Source organism: Myxine glutinosa, chromosome 1, assembly GCF_964187855.1.
Source record: "Myxine glutinosa chromosome 1, kmMyxGlut1.1, whole genome shotgun sequence".
NCBI classification, from domain to species: domain Eukaryota; kingdom Metazoa; phylum Chordata; class Myxini; order Myxiniformes; family Myxinidae; genus Myxine; species Myxine glutinosa.
The window spans coordinates 389328741-389351642 of NC_136261.1; the positions used below are offsets into that span (position 1 = coordinate 389328741).

Below are 22902 nucleotides of genomic sequence, written 5' to 3' on the forward strand. Positions count from 1 at the left end.
CATACCTGTAATTTGTGAACCTGATGTTGTGAGGTGTTTTATGGTGTTGAGTAAAAGGAAGTATTGTGGTCCAGATGGCATCAAGTCTTGTATTCTGAAAGAGTTCTGTTTCGAACTTAGTAATGTTTTTACTCGATTGTTTCAGTTACTTTTGGCGACTCACACTGTTCATATTTGTTGGAAAAAGTCCATTATTATTCCCGTGCCAAAAAAGGTTCACCCAAGGCAGCTCAATGATAATTATTATAGACCTGTTGCCCTTACCTCCACCTTGTGTAAATGTATGGAGAAATTGATGGTGAAGTTTATAACATCAGATGTAACTTCTAAACTGGATCCTTTACAATTTGCATACAAAGCAAGACGAGGTGTTGAAGATGTCTGGCTCAGTTTACTTCATCTAATCATAAGTCACCTTGACCAGAATGGAACCTTTGTCCGTGTGTTATTTGTTTATTTCTCGTCAGCCTTAAACACCATGCAGCCATTTACCCTTCTGAATGTGTTGAGTGACCTGTGCCTGAACCCCCATATCATAGTCTGGGTGGAAAGTGTTTTACGAGACCGTCCTCATAGACCAGACAGATTTATGGAAAAAGGCCATTTATGAGCTTCGAGGTGCATTTTTGGGTAAAAGTTGGGAACCTCACTTTTTAACATAATTACGGTATGCTGAATTCGATTAACCAGGTTTCCAAGTCGAATGTTGAGTGTTTGACCTTCTAATCAGCATAAACAAAATGGCCGCCAAATTGCCATTTTTGGACAATTTCTTTGAACAAGCATTTATATATCATGTATATACATGCAGTTGTTTTACTTTAACTTTACAACTTTTACCCCAAAATGCACCAAGAAGCTTATACATGGCCTTATTCATAAATCCGTCTTGTCTATATGATGGTTGGCGACATATTGAAAGTGACATTCAAACAGATATTGAAATTGGACACGATCAAATGGGAAATGGTTTTAATAAGACAATGTTTCATACAACCATTTATTCTAAAATTAAGTACACATGGCCATGAAGCACAAACATTCAGGAATGTCACACATGTTGTTTTGCCAAACTACATCAAATTCATACAAGGGGTCTGATCATCACTGTTTCTGACAGGCACACATTGATGTGCATCTCAACTCTGAATAGCGACATTTGCAGCGTCGAGTCTTGCATTGCTTCTGGCATGCACAATAAATCATCTCGAGGCAACTTTCTGGGAATGGACTCAGTGACATCAGAATCACCATGTTTCCATCCCATTTCCACAGGTGCAGGAAGGTCAGCTATAGCACAATGAGCATTTCTCCATGCCATGGCTTGATGGTGTACTCGCATCAAATGGAAATGAAGAGCATCACTTGTCGGTGACATTGCTTCTGGATTACCAGTCTTGGAGAACAACATATGTCATGCTGAATCAACAGAGGTTGTTCTGTGCACATTATATATTCTGCAGACGAACGCTTCTGCAGATTTGATTGTCTCCTCTGTGAGTTCACCAATGCCCAAGTTCTTCAGCAGTTTATTCAAAACTCAAAAGAACAACTCAAAATTCGGCTTGAGGACCGGGTTAATCGAATTCAGCATGCCCTAATTATGTTAAAAAGTGAGGTTCCCAACTTTTACCCCAAAATGCACCGAGAAGCTTATACATGGCCTTTTTCATAAATCCGTCGAGTCTATATGATGGTTGGCGACATATTGAAAGTGACAATCAAACTGATATTGAAATTGGACACTATAAAATGGGAAATGGTTTTAATAAGACAATGTTTCATACAACCATTTATTCTAAAATTAAGTACACATGGCCATGAAGCACAAACATTCAGGAATGTCACACATGTTGTTTTGCCAAGCTACATCAAATTCATACAAGGGGTCTGATCATCACTGTTTCTGACAGGCACACATTGATGTGCACCTCAACTCTGAATAGCGACATTTGCAGTGTCGAGTCTTGCATTGCTTCTGGCAAGCACAATAAATCATCTCGAGGCAACTTTCTGGGAATGGACTCAGTGACATCAGAATCACCATGTTTCCATCCCATTTCCACAGGTGCAGGAAGGTCAGCTATGGCACAATGAGCATTGCTCCATACCATGGCTTGATAGTGTACTCGCATCAAATGTTCCCGTGCCAAATCGGCATGCCCTAATTATGTTAAAAAGTGAGGTTCCCAACTTTTACCCCCAAAATGCACCTCGAAGCTTATACATGGCCTTTTACCATAAATCCGTCTAGTCTAGGTTGGTGTGGAGATGGGTTCAACTCTTCAACCTCTCTCACCATTGGTCAATTGCCACTCTTGGTTTCTTCTTCAAATATTTTCATGGCAAATGTTCTGTTGGACTTTCTAACTTGGTTCCTCCCACACGAGTGTTTGGACGTAAGACCCGGTTTGCCATCTCCGCTCACCCATACACTAACTTGTTATGCAGCATATTTAAGACGTAAACTAGTTTGGGATTGCATTTGGGCGTTGCACGCCCAAAAATGGGCGCGGCAGGGCGGCCATATTGAAAAATCAATTTTTGTCATATATTTTTAGCACATGTAAACTATATAGTTTGTGGTTCCATTATGCATATTCTAACCATATTGATATAGACCAGTTGAGTTCAGGTTCCCTGGAACATCTCTAGTTTTTATTTTGTTTTGCTTTATCTTTGTATTTTCTCACTTTCTCTTAGCCCCTTACCTAGAGTGGCTGTATGCCTTGTCTGGGGCAATATCCATGAAAAAAAAGAAAAAGATTGCCTTTTTGAACAATCGCTAATTCTGTTTATAACACTAAACAAAGAAATTTGGAGGAATCCCGACATCCGTGAGGTACGTTTTACTTACAGAACTGAGCGAAGATCTACTGTGCTCTACATACCCCACAAGGGTTGGGTTAATAATATGGCCCTTTCTGCCACCAATTCAGCGTTTTTCGTCACGAACTTTTGAAACTCGCTCCTGCTGTTTAACATGAAACGGAAAGGGAGGAAGCCCGGGTTGTGCTCATTTACCAAGCAGCTAGCTAGCGCTTGCCAAGCCAGCCGTTCATTAACGGTTTTGAATGGAGTGCTTGCTCAAATGCTTAAACCACTTGGCGATCTCTTCACAAGAAACTTGGTAAATGACCACACACCCAATGTTCTTGAGATCCGACCATAGATCGACTGTAATCGAAATACCCAAAAGAGGAATGACCCTTCCTGCCCCTCCCGAAGTGAGTGGGTGTACTTGTATAAATAAATAGCAATTTTAAGAGTAAACGCATGGTGTAAACCGCAAACCTTTTACTCCACAATAACATAAATTATCATGGGTGGCAGAGGAGGCAACAGGAAATTATGGATTGCTACCATCTGAGTTATTAAATCAGGATCGTGGTCAAGGCAACTTCTCTAGTTCATCTTTGCATATGTTTGCAGCATTTGGATTCTCATTCATATGAAGGCCCAACGTAAAATGCTTCTTTGCTTCTTCTACATCATTTTGTCGCAGAAGCAACAATCCAAATTGAGCATGCAAAATCTGAACATTTTCTGAACACGTCAGACGTTCTTGGCCAGCGAAAAGATCATTGTAGAGACTACGTGCCTGGTCTATCATCCCAACCTCAGCGTAGGTTCTTGCAACATTACACATTGGTTTTACAAATGTCTTTTCAGACACAGCATATGATTTCTGGTTAAAGTAAATTGATTTGTCCAATAAACTTTTAATTTGATCTTGTTTGGTCTTTGGTTCCATTATCTCCTTTTCCAAAAGTTTCGCTTTCCGATAGTAAACTTTTCCCAAAGTGTACAAAAGTGATCGGTTGTTGGGGTTGGTATTCAAAGCATCTTGAGCGATTCTTATTGCTTCATTCAAACTTTCTGGAGAACCTTCACGTTCTAAAAAGTGAGCATTGTACTTCTGGATGGTAGGATGGTTTGAGGCCTTGTGCAAGGCTTTCCGCAAGTGTAAATGTGCCTCTTTCTTTTGCCGTTTAGCTTGACAACGGATTGCCAGATGTATTGACGCCATACTGTTTTCTGGGTCAAGTTCAAGGGTCTGCCTGAGAAGTTTCTCTCCTTCCAAAGGTTCTAACTTGTAACAATCAGATGAATTATATTTCCACTCGCAACGGCACAATGCAATGGCACATGCCAAAGTCCACTGGACATGATCTGGTCGACTTTTCAATGCTTCTTTCAAACACATTGCAGCGTTGTTGTAATGAGCAAACCCACAACGAAACAAGGTCCAGCCTTTCTCAGCCAGCACTTCTGGATTCACCGGTGAGGTACAATCTCCAACCTTGGTTTCACCGCTTATCTTCTGCACTTTTTTGAGATAACAATTGGCTTCTTGCTGGTTGTTCATTTGGAAATGGACCCAGGCATAATTGCTGTACAAGACCAAATTGTGTTCACTCATTTCTTGATGAGATGTCTTCCGGGAAGCTTCTTCAGCTGCAGCGAGGTGCTGCAGAGCACAAGGCCAACTTTTCTTCATTGCAGCAATGAAAGCGAGGAAGTTGTGTGCTGTGGGATTCCAAACTTCAGAGTTGTATTTCAATTGGAATTCAATTGCTTCTTCGAACCACGACACTTCTCGAACAGAAGCTTCCAGGTTCCAGGTGAAGTGGCATTCCAGTTGTTTCAGCTCTGCTTCAAGACTTTGTTCAACCATATCCGCTCCTGAAAAACATTGAGAACGAACGGGATAAATTACCATGCAATCAGATTGCAGACCATCACCAGGACTTGTGTTGTGTCATTGATTGCAAATGAAAGATCTAAATTGTCTCGCTGCAAAGATGAAAGCAGGTAAAAGGTCTGTAAAGCTAAAATGGTCAAAACGTGTAAAGGTTGAAATATGTAAAGGTCAAAAGGTCTAAAAGGAGTCGAAAGGGTCTTCAAAGGTCGAAGGGATCTTAAGACTTCCAAAAAGGTATAAAGGTCAAAGGGGTATAAATGGCATTAAAATGTCTGAAAGGTGTGAAGGTCTAAAAGGGAAGACAGGAGTTTTCGGGATCCAAAGGATATATTGGGTTATAAAAGGGCCTAACAAGTTCTAAAGGATCTTTGGGGTTGAATGGTTATAAAGTGTGTAATGGGGTCGAAAGAGTCTTACGGTTACAAAAGGTCATGGGGTCTTAGTTGTCTGTATGTTCTTAGGGGTTGTTTTTTTGTTTGTTTTTTGTTTTAATATACTGAATCGAGTCTCGTGAAAGAGCTAACATTTACTTCACAAACAAATCAACCAGACAAACAAAATATATAAAAAGAGGGAGCGGAAGACAAGATGGGGAGAGAAGGGGAAGCACACAAACACAACATTTGAGAGCATGGAGATGTGTAGGAGGGAGAGGGCTTGGGGGGAGGAGGCGTGGGAAGGGTGGGGGGGTGGAGTGGGAGAAGTATAAAACCCAAGGACTTCCAGGACAGAAATTGGTATTACAAAAAAGTGGAATTGGGGTGAAATTAGCGGGGGTAGAAAAGATCAAGGTTTTGGATGGGGGAAGATAAGAGATGGTGGTGAACAGCTGTTTTAAAGACCTGGAGGGTGGAGTGGGATTGAAGAGAGTGAGGGAGTTTGGTCCAGAGGCGGGAGAAAAGAGGAATGAAGGAGTGAAGGTGAGCAGAGAGTCTTGATTTTGACAGTTTGACCATAAGAGGGTTGCAGGCAGATCTTGTGCGACCTGTAGGAATATTTGCGGGACAGAGCCCAGAGAGAGCTGGGAGGGCAAGGCCAGAGAGGAGTCGGTAGAAGACGGAACGACCACCAACCTGCCTGTGGTGAGTGAGTGAGAGGCCCTTGAAGTTAGCTTCATCGCGGGAGATTCCAATGATTCTGAATGCTTTGGTTTCAACAGCGTGAAGACGAGCTAGGTGTGAGGCAGGAGCACCAGCCCAGAAGGGGAGAGCAGTATTCCATTGAGCTGCGGATGAAAGCCTTGTATGTGGTGAGGAGCTCAGGTGTGCCAAGGAAGGACTTCGCACGACGGAGGATGCCCAGTCGGCGACTGGCTTTGGAGGCCAGATTTGAAATGTGGTTTTCCCCGGAAAGATCATGTGTTACGTGGTCCTCCTGGTGACTACCTGGTCTCGGTGACCCCCGGACCGTGAGAGGAACTCCGCCAGAAAGATATACTATTTATGCGCTTTCGTAACACAATCAATATGAATTCCAATCAATAAGACACCCCACACCAAGGATCCGGAACAATCAATGATATATTCCCCCAAGGAATCAACAATCAACAACCATCAACAATCCACAATTAACAATCAATCACCAATATGATTAAGATGGCCATCTTATATATGTGTGTCCCCTTTCCCCACTCCCGATCCCTTGGGTACTCACGACCCCTTTGGTCTCTGTCCCTCACAATGTCTCTGGGCCCCTCCTGACCAAGAGGATGGTCGGCTTCTCCGCACACGGGCGGTTGAACGAACCCCTGGCTGACGTGCTCCCAAACGTGCACGTCACGTACCGGGAACAACGGTGGCAGCGCGCACCTCCTTGCCAAGCAACGCGGGCAAAGCAACGCGCGGCTTGTCCAGCGCGCGAGGCCCAAGGTGCGACCCGTACGCATCCTTGTAGATGGTGAGGCGAACTGTGTAGGACGCTTGGTTCCGTGCACGAACCCACGGCAACTTGATGTGTCAAGGGGTAATTCCTTTCGCCAGATGGGTTTCCCAACGCAGCATCAGACGCTGCTCGATATCGATACCCTTGCCTCGGAGCTCGGCGAGGAAGAAGAAGATCGTCGCTTCTCCAGGACCTCGTGTCTTTTCCCTTCCGTTTCCGGTCTCCTTTTTCCCAGAAGGGCTCCTGACCCTTTAATCACAACAACCTTTAATCGACTACACATTGATACGCAAAGACCTGAATAGTAATTCACATGAATTCGTAACACATGGCAGATCGTGAGACCCAAAAGCTTGAGTGACAGAACTTCTTGGAGAGGATTATTCAGAAAGTGGATAGCAGGGTTGTCCAGTCGGTCTTTTCGGAGAGACATCGTGTGAGATTTGTCAGGATTGAAAGACATGTTCCACTTGTTTTGCCCAGTCTGTAATTTTGTCCAGGTCTGCAGAGAGTAAGGAGGCTGCAGACTGCCGATCTGAGGGATGAAGAATGGAGCGACAGAGAGTAGAGTCATCAGCAAAGAAATAGAGAGGATTTTCAAGAGTCAGAGAGATCATTGATGAAGAGCAGAAAAAGCACAGGGCCCAAAACACTGCCTTGGGGAACCAGCCTGAACAGGAAGAGGAGATGAGAGAAACCCATTCAGGGCCACACGTTGACTACGACTAGAGAGGAAGTCCGCCAGCCATGCGTGGAGATTTCCATGGATATCAAAAGAGGAGAGTTTGGTGAGCAGAGTGGGGTGCCAGACCGTATCGAAGGCACGTGATATGTCAAGGGAGACAGCTCTAATTTCCTGTTTGGCATTGAGGACCTCCATCCATTGTTGAGAAAGCAGAAGCAGCATGTCCAGAGTAGAGTGATCAGGTCTGAAACCAAATTGATGATCAGAGATCAAGCCATTGGAGAAGAGGAAAGATTTTTTATCTGAAGCGATGATGGATTCCATGACTTTGCTGATAATTGGGAGGAGGCTGATTGGTCTGTAGTTGCTAGAATCTGTTTATGCACATTTTTTGTGCAAAGCGGTGATGTTGGCAGATTTCCAAGCAGATGGCAGATGACCTTGAGCAAAAGAGAGAGGGTGAAGAGAACAGAGAGAGGGAGTGAAAGAGCGGAAGAACAGGATTTTAGGACCTGTGGGCTGATGCCGTCAGGTCCAGTTGCAGAATCAGAGTCGAGGGTTGACAGAAACTTTTCCACCTTGTCAGGAGGAAAGGACACAGAGTCCAGGAGCAGCTGGGTACGACTGGGTACGGTGGGTACAGAGAGGGATGGGTTTGGGACACACGATTTAGAGGCAAACACAGAGTTGAGGCATTCAGCTTTTTCACGTGCGGAGTCGGCCGTGTAGCCATTTGAGGTGAGGGAGGGGATGGAGGGGGAACAAACACCAGAAACAGATTTGACCAGACGCCACCAGAATTTGGAAGAGGGAGACAGATAAGAGAGTTCAGTCCTGAGAATGGAGAGATATTGTTTCCTGGCTCTCCTGAGGGTGGACACACACTTGTTTCGGGCTTTGTGAAAGGAAATGAGATTTCCTTCCGTTGGATTTGCTTTCCAGGAGACGAAAGCAAGTTGTTTCTGGCAATAGCCTCACCACAAGATTCCGTGCACCATGGACGGGAGGAAGGGTATGACAACTGAAGACGAGATGGGATAAATTTGTGCATGAGAGAGAGCAATTTACTCTCTCTCTTTACAATTTACTCTATTTACTCTTTTAAACGGTTTTCAGGGTCTAAATGTTTTTAGGGGACAAAATAGTCTTCGGGGTCTTCAGGGTCTTAGGGTTACAAGGCATCTTAAGGGTTATATAGGGTCTTAAAGGGTCTTGGGGGGCCTAAAGAGTGTAAAGTGATATAAAGGTTCTAAAAGTGTCTTCGGGTTCTTGAGGGTCTTCGGGTTATATAGAGCGTGTGTTAGGGGTCTAAATGGGTTTAAAATATTTTTGATCTATATTTTTGCTGATGACTCCACCCTCTATCACTCCATATCTCACCCCTCAGATCGGCAGTCTGCAGCCTCTTCACTCTCTGCAGACCTGGATAAAATCTGGTCAAACAACTGTAACATGTCTCTCAACCCTGACAAATCTCACCCTCTCACTATGTCTCTCTGAAAGGACCTTCTGGAAAACCCTCCCATTTCCTCTCGAAGAAGATCCTTCACAAAAGCTTTTAGGTCTCACTATCTGCCAAGATCTTTCCTGGGAAAATGACATTTCCAAGCTGGCCTCCAAAGCCAGTCGCTGACTGGGCATCCTCCATTGTGCGAAGTCCTTCCTTGGCACTCCTGAGCTTCTCAACACGTGCAGAGCTTTCATCCGCAGCTTGATGGGATGGGATACTGTTCTCCCCTCTGGGCTGGTGCTCCTGCCTCACACCTAGCTCGGCTTCACGCGGTTGAAACCAAAGCATTCAGAAACATTGGAATCTCCTCTGATGAAGCTGATTCTAAGGGCCTTTCTCTCTCACCGCAGGCAGGTTGGTGGTCTTTCTGTCTTCTACCGACTCCTCTCCGGCTTAGCTCCCCCAGCTCTGTCTGTGCTCTGTCCCCCAAATATTCCTGCAGGTCGCACAAGATCTGTCAGCAACACTCTTCTGGTTCAACTGCCAAAATAAAGACTCTCTGCTCACCTTCACTCTTTCATTCCTCTTTTTCCCCACCTCTGGAACAAACTCCCACACTCTCCCACTCCCCCCTGCAGGTCTTTAAAACAGCTGCTCACCACAATATTGTTACGTTTGTGGGGGTAGAGGATAAATTACCACAGTAAAGGTAGGATTGTATAGCATTAGCATGGACCGTGAACGCGTAGGAGACATTTTGATGTATTAAGTAGGGAAAAGTGGAGCTTAAGGTTATTTATATAACTTCACATGGGGGGGCCTATGGCCATAAAACCCTCGTTACAACAACAACAACAACCTTCCATTTACCCACCATAAGTGGCAGAAGCCGAACACTCTCGATCGATGGCTAAACTCTGCCTTGAAAGGATCGTAACTGGTAGGCCACGCCCCGAGCTTCGTCATTGGTCGAGAGGACATGTGGTGTTTCGACAGAGCTCGGAGACTGGTCGATTGACGTCAGAGAGCAGGGAAGGTTCAAGAGCAGGAAGAAGAAGACCCTCTCTCTCGGTCTGGCTCTTGTCCCTGTCGGTCGCTGTTGTGCTGGCGCTTCTGGCTAGTGTGTGCTTTGGAGGAGAGGGAAGGAAGAAGAGGAGCGCGTCTCTGCTCTCGGTGTGGACTCTCGTTTCTGCACGAAGGGAAGGTTTTCGTCATTGTTGATCCCTTCGCTCGAACAGACTGGCTCAAACAGCTGGCATTCTTCGGTGCGCTGACGCTGAGAGAGAACGGTGTCGACAGTTTCGATCGTGAGGAAGGGGTGCGCTCGCGTCGTTGATCATTGCCATTGTGGGGCTTCGACACGCGGTCCTTTCGTCAGCCATCCTCATCCTGCACTGCCGACCTGACCAGTTTCGACGACCACCAATCACCACAATCCACAAGCACAAATTTTGGACTAGAGCTGAGTGCCGGCCGGCTTGGGGAATTTTATTTTGTTTTATTATATTCCCCCTTGTCTGTTTTTGTGTCTGAGTGGAGACGTCTCACCCTAGGAATGTTAGATTCACCTCCGCATTTATTTTATTCTTGCGTTTACTTTCATTCAATCATTATTGTTGCATTTTATTTGTCGTGTGTTTAATTGTTCGTGGGTTTCGTGAATCAACCCGTGTGCTTCGTTCGGGTAAGCACCTTGTTGCCCTCCGTCCGCGCGCCAAAAAGTACCGCCATTATTCGGAGTTCGCCTCGGATTAAGACCGTCCAGCTATTCGTCCGAGGAGGGTGTTCATCGGCCGGCCACGGACATGACAATATCTTGTCTTCCTCCATCAAAACCTTGATCTTTTCTATCCCTGTTAATCCACCCCAAATTAACCTCCTTTAAATTCTGTTTTCTTTCTTGATTGCAACTACATATGGGCAGGGTACAGCCCGAAGTACCCCGTGGGGGACCCCACTCCCTCTCGTCAAAACTCAAGGTGGGGAACCCGATCGAAGCAAGGGTGGAAATCACTCCATTTACGACGACGAAACGTCTGATGCCCGACGTGGAGATCGGTTTCTGAGGTTTGGGACATGGGATGTAGGGACAATGACAGGGAGATCAGGAGAAGTGGTGGAAGTATTGGTCAGAAGAAGAGTGGACATATGTTGTGTGCAGGAGACGAGATGGAAGGGAAGTGGTGTGAGAATGGTGAAGGGTAGGCAGGGACAGAAATACAAGTTTGTGTGGCAAGGGTGCCCGGAGGGCGTGAATGGTGTTGGTGTCTTGTTTTGTGAGGAGTTTGTAGACAGTGTGGTGAGTGTGACTAGAGTGAGTGAAACGTTGATGATGGTGAAAATGATGATTGGAAAGCTCTTGGTGAACGTCATCTCGGGATATGCTCCGCAGGTTGGTCGGAGCTATGACGAGAAGGACAAGTTCTGGTGTGCGATAGAGAAGCTGATGGAAAACGTGAAAGATGAGGAAGTTGTTGTGGTAGGAGGAGACCTAAATGGACATGTGGGATGGTGTATGGACGGTTTTGAGGGAGTTCATGGGGGTTACGGATATGGTGTGAGAAATGGAGAAGGTGAAAGGATTTTGGAGTTTGCTGATGGAGCTGATTTGTTGATTTGTAATACTCAGTTCCAGAAAGAGGATAATAAGCTTGTTACATACACGTCAGGTGGGTCGACGACAACCGTTGACTACCTGCTGGGGCGTAGGCGAGATAGGGGGCACCTCCGGGACAAAAAGGTGATCCCGGGGGAGGAGGCTGTTTCACAGAACCACTTGGTTGTCTGCGACATAAGGGTGAAAGGTGCGAGGAGAGCTCAGCGGGTGAAGTACCAACCGAGAATGAAGGTGTGGAGGTTGAAAGAGGTGACAGTGAGGGAGGCATTAAAAGAGAGGCTGAGTATGGTAGAGGATGATGTGGTTGAGCTTGAAAGTGGTTGGATGTCAATTAAAGATAGTCTGTTCGGAGCCGTTGGTGAGGTATGTGGATGGACAAAAGGACCACCGAGGCACTCGGAAACATGGTGGTGGGAGGATGAAGTTGGAAAGAAGATTGACGAGAAGAGGAAGAAGTTCAAGGAGTGGCAGAAGGCGAAGGGTATGGGGGCAGAAAAGGCAGAACATGAAAGTTATAAGGCAGCCAAGAAGGCTGCAAAGAAAGAGGTAGCAAAGGTGCAGGAGGCATGTCGGAAGAATGTTCGGAGAACGCTTGGATTTGGAAGAGGGTCAGAGAGCGGTATTCAGGATTGCAAAGCAGATAGCGAAAGAGAGGTGTGATGTGATGGGGGTGAGTTGCTTGAAGGATGAAGTGGGACAAATCGTTGTCGACCCAGATGAAATTAAAGGAAAATGGAAGAGATATATGGAAATACTGTTGAATGCAGAGAATGAATGGGATGGCAACATCGAGAGTAACCCAGTTTTAGGACCGGCAGAGAAGATAACCGAGAAGGAAGTTGAGGAAGCGATAAAAGCATTGAAGAGTAGAAAAGCGGGAGGGCGACGGGAGTTGTGGGGGATATGTTGAAGGCAGCGGGAAATTGGGGTGTGAAGAGAATGACAGAGATCTGCAATCTGGTGGTGAAAGAAGGCCGCATTCCAGTGGATTGGGAACTGAGTACCCTCGTCCCTCGAAACAAGGGGAAAGGTGACCCTCTGGACTGTGGCTCGTATCGAGCGATAAAGTTATTGGAGCATGGAATGAAGGTATTGGAAAGGGTTTTGTAGAGGAGGATGAGGAAGAAAGTGAAGATTGACGAAATGCAGTTTGGATTGATGCCAGGAAGAGGAACGACAGACGCGCTTTTTATTGTGAGGCAGTTGCAGGAGAAGTACATGGAGAAGAGGAAGAAGTTGTTCCTTGGGTTTGTTGATCTGGAGAAAACATTCGATAGGGTTCCACGTGAAGTAGTGACATGGGCATTGAGGAAGTTAGGAGTGGAGATGTGCATGGAAGTGACGGTTGCAAGAGTGAGATGTGCATGGAAGTTTCAGGAACTGAGTGGCGTGCTGACGAGGAGGGGAGTGTCATTGAAGCTGAAGGGAAAGGTGTATGCTGCATGTGTGAGAAGTGTTATGATTTATGGGAGCGAGACATGGGTAATGAACGTAGAGCAGCAACGAAGGTTGGAAAGGGTGGAAATGCGAATGGTTCGGTGGATGTGCGGAGTATCGTTGAGAGAGAGGAAGACGAATGATGAATTGCGAAAGATGATGGGAATAGAGCCTGTGATGGATGCTGTGAAGAGAAACAGTTTAAGATGGTTTGGTCATGTGTTGAGGAAGGATGAAAGTGACTGGTTGAGAGGAGTGATGGAAATGAATGTAGAAGGAAGTAGAGGACGGGGAAGACCGAGAAAGACTTGGCTAAAGATGGTGGAAGAAGAAATGCGGGCAAGGGGGTTAAACAAGGGGAGATGCAGAAAATAGGGCAAAATGGAGAAGATTGTCATGGGGACCGCAAGGCCAACCCCCGCTCCTGCAGGGGGAATGGCCTTAAAATGCCTGTTGTTGTTGTTGTTTCTTGAAAATATTTATCCTGTGTAACCCACCGCTGCCCCCACCCCCATTCCCCAGCCCTCTCTCTTCCACAGATCTCCCGATGTCCCTGTTCTCTACTGTTGTGCTTCCCTCTCTCTCCCCTTCTTCTCTCCTGCTCCCTTTATTATATGTTTTATGTGTTAGCTCTTAAATGAGCCTTGACTTGGTATAAAAAAAAAAAGAGGGTTTTTGTGGTCTAAAGAGTTTCATGGGTATTCAGGGGGTTTTAGGGGTCAAACGGTCAAAGGGTTCTAAAGGGTGTTTGGGTTCTGAAGGGTATTCGATGTCTGATGGGTCTTAGGGGTCTAAAGGGTATTGGGAGTCTTTAAGTGCCTGAAGGATCTAAGGGGTCTAAAGGGTATTGGGAGTCTTTAAGTGCCTGAAGGATCTAAAGGGTCTAGGGGGTCATAAAGTGTATTTGGGGTCCTAGAGGATCTTAGGGTCCTAAAGAATGTAACAGGGTCTAAATAGTCTTGTGGATCTAAGTGGTCTTGAAGGGTTTAAGGGTTCTATATGGTCTTCATGGGTCTTGTAGTTCTAAAGGGTCTCAGGATTCTAAAGGAAGTAACAGGGTCTAAAGGGACCTGTTAAGACCAGTCCCAAGAGTTTTAAGAGTCTAAAAGGATGTTAAGGGTTTAAAGGATATTAAAAGGTGTGAAAGTCTTAAACTGTGGTGGTTTCATGTGCAGCCTGTAGCTGCTGGTTGCATCATTTCCAGTCAGCTGGTACTCATTTTTCTGACCTCGGAAGGATGGACATGCCAAGTCAACCCACCTGGTGTTAATTCAACGGCTTGACACGGGCTCAAACCAAGACATTAGGATTTCAAGCCAACCACCTTAACCGCAAAGCCAACACCAGACTTAAACAGTAGAAAGCAATCAAACGGGTCTTATGGGTTCTCAAGGATATATAGGATCTTATGGTTCTAAAAGTTCAAAGAGCATCTAAAAGGTCTGAGGGTTCTAAGGGGTGTAACAGGGTCTTAGAGTTCTAAAGCATCTGAAGGGTCTTTAAGGGTCCAAAGGATATTCGGAGTCTTCGGGTTCGAAAGAGTCTCAAGGGTCTTCGGGGTTTAAAGGGTATTTAAAGGTCTGACATGTGTGAAGCACTAAAGGTGTTAAACAACAGAAGGGAGTCTAAGGTGGCTTCGGGGTAGTAAAGGATAAATAGGGTGTTAAACGGCCTTAGTGGTCTTTAAAGGTCTTGAGGTTGTGGGGTTTTAGGGGTCTCGGCGGTTTTTTGGGGGTCTAAACGCTGTTGGAGTTCTGGTGGGTAATGGAGGGTCTTAGAGGGTCTTTAAAGATCTTCGGGGTCTAAAATCATCTTCGGGGTTTAAAGGGTATTTAAAGGTGTGAAGGTCTTAAACGGTGGAATGGAGTCTAACACGTCTTAGGGGTTACAAAGGGTCGAGCAGGATCTAAAGGGTCGAACAGGATCTAAAGGGTCGAGCAGGATCTAAAGGGTCGAACAGGATCTAAAGGGTGTAACAGGGTCTATAGGGCAGGAAATTGTAATTTATTCAGGATGCCCGCGATAACTTCCTTAATCATCACGAAACAGAACGTTGGATCTTTAACCTCTATCAACTAATGTGAGGAGGCAGGACACCCAGCTTAGAATTCATCCAATGGATCGTGCACTTTGTAATACACCGAGCTGCCACTACTCTCAGTTTATGGTCGAATCGGGATTCGAACCCAGTCGGGATACCTGCAATCTATATCAACATTCATACCTTAGAGTTTAGACAATCCTTTAAGCCACCATCCTACCAATGTACACATCATGTCCATACCGACCCAAGCCCTGCCATATTTGTGTAAAAAGATTACCTTTACCTTAGGATGCTTGTTTATGGGTATGAACATCCACACAACTCGGCACTAACCTTGTTGGCACCAAAAGGTAGTTTTCACCGTTTGTCCTGAAAAATAATAATCACGTTTTGACGACATTCTCATCAGACCTCACCAGCAATCATTGATTTTAGTAAAGGTGTTTATCTGGGTGTTCAGATTATCCAGAAATAGATAACAGGTACAAAACATACTTTTTATTACATCCTGAACAAGATAACAATGACGAATTTCACATTCACACGTAGCTCACTCACCTGCAATCCATTCACATGTAGCTCACTCACCTGCAATCCATTCACATGTAGCTCACTCATCTGCAATCCATTCACATGTAGCTCACTCACCTGCAATCCATTCACATGTAGCTCACTCATCTGCAATCCATTCACATGTACCTCACTCACCTGCATCCATTCACATGTAGCTCACTCACCTGCAATCCACGATGAGAACACAGAACTGGAACGAGTGTTGTAATTCAGGAGCGATGGGGTTTTTATATGAATTACCACGTGACTAAATACCTTCTGTTTCCCGAAACTGACTCATCACCGAAACCGACACGCCCTCTCTGCAAACTACGGTATTAACCGAACATTCGAGCATTTGTTAAAGTTTCACTTGATTCCAACGAGAACACGACAATTGGTTTGTTCAAACAGCATCATCAATTCACTTGCTCTCTGAATCTCTTACGAATGAGACCGTTGGATAAATAAGGTACAACAAATGACAGGTACAGAATATTCAAATGATAATGATGAAACGAGGTCATGTTGAATGTTTACAAATTGAAAAATAAGTTTTAATTAATCAGATCAACAATGAATCTTCTTCACCAGTCCACCTGGTCACTCCGGGAGCGACAGGGAGTCATATTATCCTTATGAGTATCTCACCTGGGACGAAGTTCAGGTGAGCTTATGCGATGGCACGTCATCCGTCCGTCCGTAAACACCTACAAGTTCTTCTCCGAAACTGGAATTGCAGGTTTCACCCTCAAAATAGGTATTTGCTTTCTTATCAGAAACTACACAAACAATTTTGATGAAACTTGACAACAACCTTCATCACCCGTGTTGTACCAAAGTTTGTTCACAGCATTTTAAAAAATCGGGCCATGAGGGGTCTGTAGTGAAATTATACCAAAGTTGAACCCAGGGGAGATTCTCGCTTCAGCCACTGAAGGGCGTATATAAAACCTGGGACGTCCGCGACAGTGGTCACTCCTGTGACATTTACTTTACACTAGGACGTGCCCGTACGTGGGTGCCCGTTCCGTGGCCAAAAAAAAAAAAAAAAAAATTTCCAAATTTAAATCAAGTGTACCTCCCTGTCTTTGCTAGCCATGACATTCGATGCCATTGACCATTGCCACTCCTACGCCACGGTGAGGCGACAGGGTAGGATTTGTAGGAGACCTGAAAGTGCAGTGTCAGTATGTATTCCATGTTCGAATTGTATTAGTTTTAAAATAGTTTAAAAAAAAAAAGGTTTGCAAAGCATATCAGCAAATTGAAACAGAATTGAAACAGAGCAGAATTCGTTATTATTATTATATCTATTACTACAAATTATTACAAATTATTACATTACAAATGTTATTCGTTAATGTTAATTCCCTGCCATCACCCTCTGCCATCACCCTCTGCCATCACCCTCTGCCATCACCCTCTGCCATCACCCTCTGCCATCACCCTCTGCCATCACCCTTCCATCACCCTGCCATCACCCTCCCATCACCCTGCCATCACCCAGCCAGCACCCAGCCCCATCACCCTGCCCCATCACCCTGCCCCATCACCCTCCCATCTCCCCCCCATCACCCTCCCATCACCCTCCCATCACCCTGCCATCTCCCTCCCACCACCCTCTGCCACCACCCTCTGCCATCACCCTCTGCCATCACCCTCTGCAATCACCCTCTGCTATCACCCTCTGCCATCACCGTCCCATCACCCAGCCATCACCCTCCCATCACCCTGCCATCACCCTCCCATCACCCTGCCATCTCCCTCCCACCACCCTCTGCCACCACCCTCTGCCATCACCCTCTGCCATCACCCTCTGCAATCACCCTCTGCTATCACCCTCTGCCATCACCGTCCCATCACCCAGCCATCACCCTCCCATCACCCTGCCATCACCCTGCCATCACCCTGCCCCAGCACCCTGCCCCATCACCCTCCCATCTCCCCCCCATCACCCTCCCATCACTCTCCCATCACCCTCTGCCATCACCCTCTGCCATCACCCTCCCATCACCCTGCCATCACCCTCCCATCACCCTGCCATCATCCTCCCATCACCCTGCCCCATCACCCTCCCATCTCCCTCCCAAACAAAGAATAATAAAAATTGTCTACATGTACATTGTACACACCTTTATGTCGTTAGCACCACTTCATAAGGCACCACGTACGGGCTTCTTCTTTGTTTCCTCGTCCTGGGCAAGAATGCGGAGGCTGCTGGAACTGCCAACCCTAGAGGTCGCCACGTAGAACTGGCAATGGCTGAAGAAGGCTCTTGGGCAGAAGATCCCAACATGGTGTAGCGACTGCCAAAAGAAGTTGTGCATGTATTTTGATGAAATCTTATCGTAACAATTTTTCTTCAAGCAATAAATAAATAATAAGAATTGTCCACATGTACACACCTGTATGTCGTTAGCAGCTCTTCATAAACAACATTGCTGAGGAAACGGCACTTCTCCAGGAGATCCTCACATGGTGTACAACTGGCAAAAGAAGTAGTGCACTTATTTTGATGAAATCTTTTCGTAACAATTTTTCCTCAAGCAAAAAATAAATAATAAGAATTGTCCACATGTACACACCTGTATGTCGTTAGCAGCTCTTCATAAACAACATTGCTGAGGAAACGGCACTTCTCCAGGAGATCCTCACATGGTGTACAACTGCCAAAAGAAGTTGTGCACTTATTTTGATGAATTCTTTGCGAAACAATTTTTCTTCAATCAAAAAATAAATAATAAGAATTGTCCACATGTACACACCTGTATGTCGTTAGCAGCTCTTCATAAACAACATTGCTGAGGAAACGGCACCTCTCCAGGAGATCCCAACATGGTGTACGACTGCCAAAAGAAGTTGTGCACTATTTTTGAAGAATTCGTTCGAAACAATTGTTCTTCAATAAATAAATAATAATAAAAATTGTCTACATGTCCATTGTACACACCTTTATCTCGTTAGCACCTCTTCATAAACAACGTTGCTGAGGAAACGGCGCTTCTTCTTTGTTTCCTCGTCCAGGGCAAGAATGCGGAGGCTGCTGGATCTGCCAACCCTACTGGCCGCCACGTAGAACTGACCATGGCTGAAGAAGTCTCGTGAGCAGAAGATCCCAACATGGTGTAGCGACTGTCCTTGGGATTTATTCACAGTCATGGCAAAGCAGGGTCGTACCGGAAACTGCCGACGCCGCAGAGTGAACGGGAACATGTTGTCAGATGGACTCAAGGTTATGCGTGGAATGAGCAATGTGCGTCCAGAATTGACACCCATCACAGATTGTGCAACCAACAGATTTGGAAGGATCTGAAGTATGATGTACCTTGAGCCATTGCAGTGCCCGCTCTGCTGGTCGAAGTTTCGCAGCAGCATGATGACCATACCCACCTTGAGAGAGATTCGATGTGGCGGCATACCAGATGGACAGAGGGTGTTCAGGAACTCAGGCGGATACAAATGATCACCCTCAGATTCCGCTGTATCGACGCTACAGCAAACATGTTCCTCCCCTGGAAATATGGTCGTCATGTAGGCATTTACCTGATCGACTTCAGAATTGGTCGGACATAGTATAACACGCTCGCAAAGCCACTTGGGGTTGCTAATGTTGTTATGCAAGTCTTCGTACACCCAAGTGACAATATCCTGAAGTTTTTCACCAGGAAGAATGAGCGGTTCCCTGAGCTCAATAGCAAATTCACCCTCTTCTGGATTGACAGGAATCTTCCCTTCACCCAGATCCAGCAGGAATTTTGCAAAAGCAGATTCGTCCTGTTGTTCTCCAGCACCCTGCATGATCCTCATGTTTACTCTGAGACGAAGAATCTGCACTTTTCTCCACAGGTATGAGCTCTTGAAGCACCTTCCAACTATGTCAATACGGCTACCGTGTGGCACAACAGTAAGGATCTGCCTCCAGTCACCACTGAAAACCATTGCGATGCCGCCAAATGGTTCCTCGGAGCCCCGAAGCCACTGGAATGCTCGATCTGCTGCCTCCAATGCGCGACGATCCATCATTGAAACCTCATCCACCACCATCAGATTAGTCATGCGTATGAGTGCTGCAGTGGTGTCATTTTCACTGATGTTGCAAGTGGACTCATCAGTGAGAATGAGAGGACACTTGGTCCTACTATGGAAGGTGGCCCCTTTAGGCAGCAGCGTAGCTGCAATACCACTTGCAGCAGTTGCAAGAGCCACTTTGCCCATTGCGCGCACTTTGTTGAGTATATGAGACAATGTGAAGGTTTTCCCAGTCCCACCACTTGCATCAACAGCAAGCATGCAGCCATGTCCGTGTTCCACACTCCGCATCACTGTATCGACAACAACGCGCTGCTCGTCATTAAGAAGGCACTCTGTTTGAGCGATGTGAGCCTCAAGTTCTCCTATATTGTGCACTGTTTCGTGCTCGATGACGCGCGGAATGCGAGACTGGAAATGAACTGGGTCAGGCTCAGGAAGGCCAAAGGTCCCACTGAGCGAAAAGCCGTGGCACTCAACTTTGTTCCTCAGCTCTAGTAGCACTGCACTCACAATGCGTCCATTTGGAACATTCACACCTGCAGCACGCATGAAGTCCTCGCACAGCACATACTTGTGCCTTTCCCAGAACTGCACGTGGTTGCCTCTGAGAACGAATATGAGCATGTTGGCAAATACTTCGCGGACTGCAGGGCCAAAAGCAATATTTGCAGCCTCTACCATAACAGAATCCACCTCCTGGTCATTGTCAACGATGCCATATGCAATGCAGGCTGCCAGATAGGTCTCCATGACCCTACCACCAACACGACGGAGATCCAGAAAGCATGTGGGGCCAGGCACGCGGTACAGTAGCATGCGGAGATAGTACAACTCGGCAGTATGGGAGTTGACGGGAATAATGGGGAGCCGCCCAACCGTATCAGCCTTACGGTTATCCTGGAAACTCAGCCTTCTCTTCCGCAATTGAAACCTTTTCCTCAAGTAGGTGAAGTGCTGGAATACATCTGGATATAGAACATGACGCATGTGTGGATGGAGATTCATGGCTTCGAAAAAGGCGGTGAGGGTTGTTGCAGGGGGTCCTGACTCTGCCACGTTCTGTACGGCACCTTCGTCATTGAACGTGATCACCTGCTCATCCTGTAGATGGAGTGCCAGCATCTCGACTGGTGGGTACTTGCGTTGAATGGGGAAATCGTATATGCGCCAGTATCCCTCAGATGCGGTGATGTAACGCCCTAGTTCGTAGCGTGCCACTTCATCATGTCGTAATGCCTCTCGCATCCTCTCATGAGGCTCTAGTCTGACCAGGCACTGGTCCGGGCCCTTTTCAAGGTATTTGTACAGGTACTTGACACAGGTGACAGCACAGACGATCTCAAGGTTGATGTGAGCATCGTACCTGAGGACAATATATGGATTGTAAGGCACAACCCATGCATTGTTAACTAATACGTTAGCACCGCCTCGTATTGTCTTCATGATGGGATCACCAGGTGCTGCTTCTGCCCGTCTTCTGTACAGGGGATAGGAGTCATCAGAGAAGCTTGTCGTTTGACGTAGGGCTTTGGGATAGTCCTTTGTGCACTTCCGGTCTGCCATGCAAGGGCTCAAGATGTTCCATTCCCCACAGGGGCCGTGAATCATGTGTGATGTCACAATACGGTGTAGTTCCGGATTTGTGAGGCTGTCAGGAATCTCAGCAGAGACCACGCGATCGACATCTGCAGGTGTTCTGGGCTTGTCGCGAGGTACCACGGTCAGGAGCATGTGTATATGGGGAAGGTGACGCTTTTGCGTTTCCTTCACCATCACGTAAGCGTCCACATGCCCCAAGATGTCATGCTTGAGGAGGTCTGCGAGGAGTGCTTCCACCTTCATATGAAACACCCGGGCGATGATATCAGGTCTTGCATTGGGTGGCTGACCCTCAAAAACCGATGCTTTAATTTCTGGCCACTTTGGGTTGCAGGTGAAAGTTAGGAAAAAGTCTGGCTTTCCCTTGACTCGGACTAAAGCCATTGCATCCTGAAACTCTTTGGCATACCAACGTGGCGACCCATAAATTGACGGAGGCAGAATGGTGAGGCGTCCAGGTAGCACCTCAGCATCACTGTTTAACGCATCAACGATGATCTTATACTTTTCTGCCTTAATTGACTTCTGGTTGCAGCGAATCCAAGTGAGACGGTGTGACTCAATTTTTGCCATCATGTCGCATACGTACTGCTGTGTCAACCTTCCACCACGAAGCAGTAGATTGAAGTGATGAGTAGGATCACGTACTTGTAGATGGTAGCGGTAGAAAGTTGTTGGCGTTGTCCCTGCCAACTCAGTGTGGTACCCCTGAGAGCCGCAGGGTAGCAGAAGTATGTATGATAGTGGGTCATACGCTGGATGCATGGCGTCTATTGTCTGTAAACCTCCTCCCCTGAGGTGAACAGCGACTGCCAGCCTTCCAAACTGCTCAGTTGTCATAGCCCCTGGAGCAATGACAGCCACATCGCTGTCTGCTGAGGGAAGGTTGACGGTACCAAGATGAAGGTCTCGGCGCCGCGTGCGACCTGTTAACACAATATTCAGTTCATTGGCGCTATCATTATGAACCACATACTCAATGGCTGATTTGAATTGCTGGACGTATGGGTTGCACTCATGAATGGCCTGTTGTGCTCTTAGCAAAAACTGTTCATTCAGGCCACTGTTCGAGGTGTGGGCACGACGATAATCCAGCTCATGGGCAGGATCGTGAAAGTAGATCTGAGCAAAGCGTGGGGTACAACCCAGATCGGCAAGAGGAGCACCAATGTAATGGTAAACCTTACCTTGTATGCGCACTCCAGGATTGAAGCCAGGCATACGTATCTCTCGGACACCGATACTTGCCATTGCCAGCGCGTTGTTGTACTGTTTCGCGTGCTTCACAAAGTCCTGGTTAAGGAAAAGGTTTTTAATAGCATCTGGAGGTTGTGATGGAATTGAACCGGGTTTTGGATTCGTAGGATCATGCATAAGAACGACCTTGCCGTGGTTGCAGCAAAATCCTCTTCTCTCCTCATGCCACACCAAGGCAGCACAATGCGAGCATTTAGGGCATTGAAATATTGAGGTCCTGCTCAACGCGTGCCTGTACTCACCATGAAGGACCTCTCGGAAGAAATCGGTATCATCGAATCGAGCAAGGTTGCGATTGTCATGGTGAGCCTGCTCCAGTCTCACACGGTGTACATCCTCATGGCGCAGGGCATCCCTTACTTGCCGGTCTTCTCGCTGGTGAGGGATTTCTTCTGCACGACGCCTTGTCATGCGTCCAGTGTTGTCTGCCAAGCGAGCAGTCCGATCTTCATCCGTTTCAGCTGCACGACGCCTGGTCACGCGCGTAACGTCGCGTGTCAAGCGAGCAGCGCGTTCATCATCAGTTTCTTCTGTACGACGCCTGGTCATGCGTCCAGTGTTGTCTGCCAAGCGAGCAGTCTGTTGTTCATCCGTTTCAGCTGCACGACGCCTTGTCACGCGCGTAACGTCGCGTGTCAAG

At 46.5% G+C, this 22902-nt stretch overlaps 1 protein-coding gene across 3 annotated transcripts; it reads right to left on the reverse strand.

The window, feature by feature from the left end:
* Positions 1-957: 957 nt before the first annotated feature.
* On the reverse strand, positions 958-15653 carry LOC137436190 (antiviral innate immune response effector IFIT1-like). 3 transcript variants are annotated; one of them, XM_078770269.1, is made up of 3 exons: positions 15557-15653; positions 15153-15188; positions 958-4686 (listed from the first exon to the last, which is right to left on the reverse strand). In XM_078770269.1, exon 3 carries the CDS (start codon positions 4676-4678, stop codon positions 3392-3394), a length of 1287 nt encoding a protein of 428 aa, XP_078626395.1. In that variant the 5' UTR covers positions 4679-4686; positions 15153-15188; positions 15557-15653; the 3' UTR covers positions 958-3391. The 3 variants fall into 3 exon arrangements, with proteins under 3 accessions (XP_078626395.1, XP_078626396.1, XP_078626394.1); XM_078770270.1 differs by having other exon boundaries at positions 15103-15188; positions 15557-15593; XM_078770268.1 differs by having other exon boundaries at positions 15528-15579.
* Positions 15654-22902: the final 7249 nt, after the last annotated feature.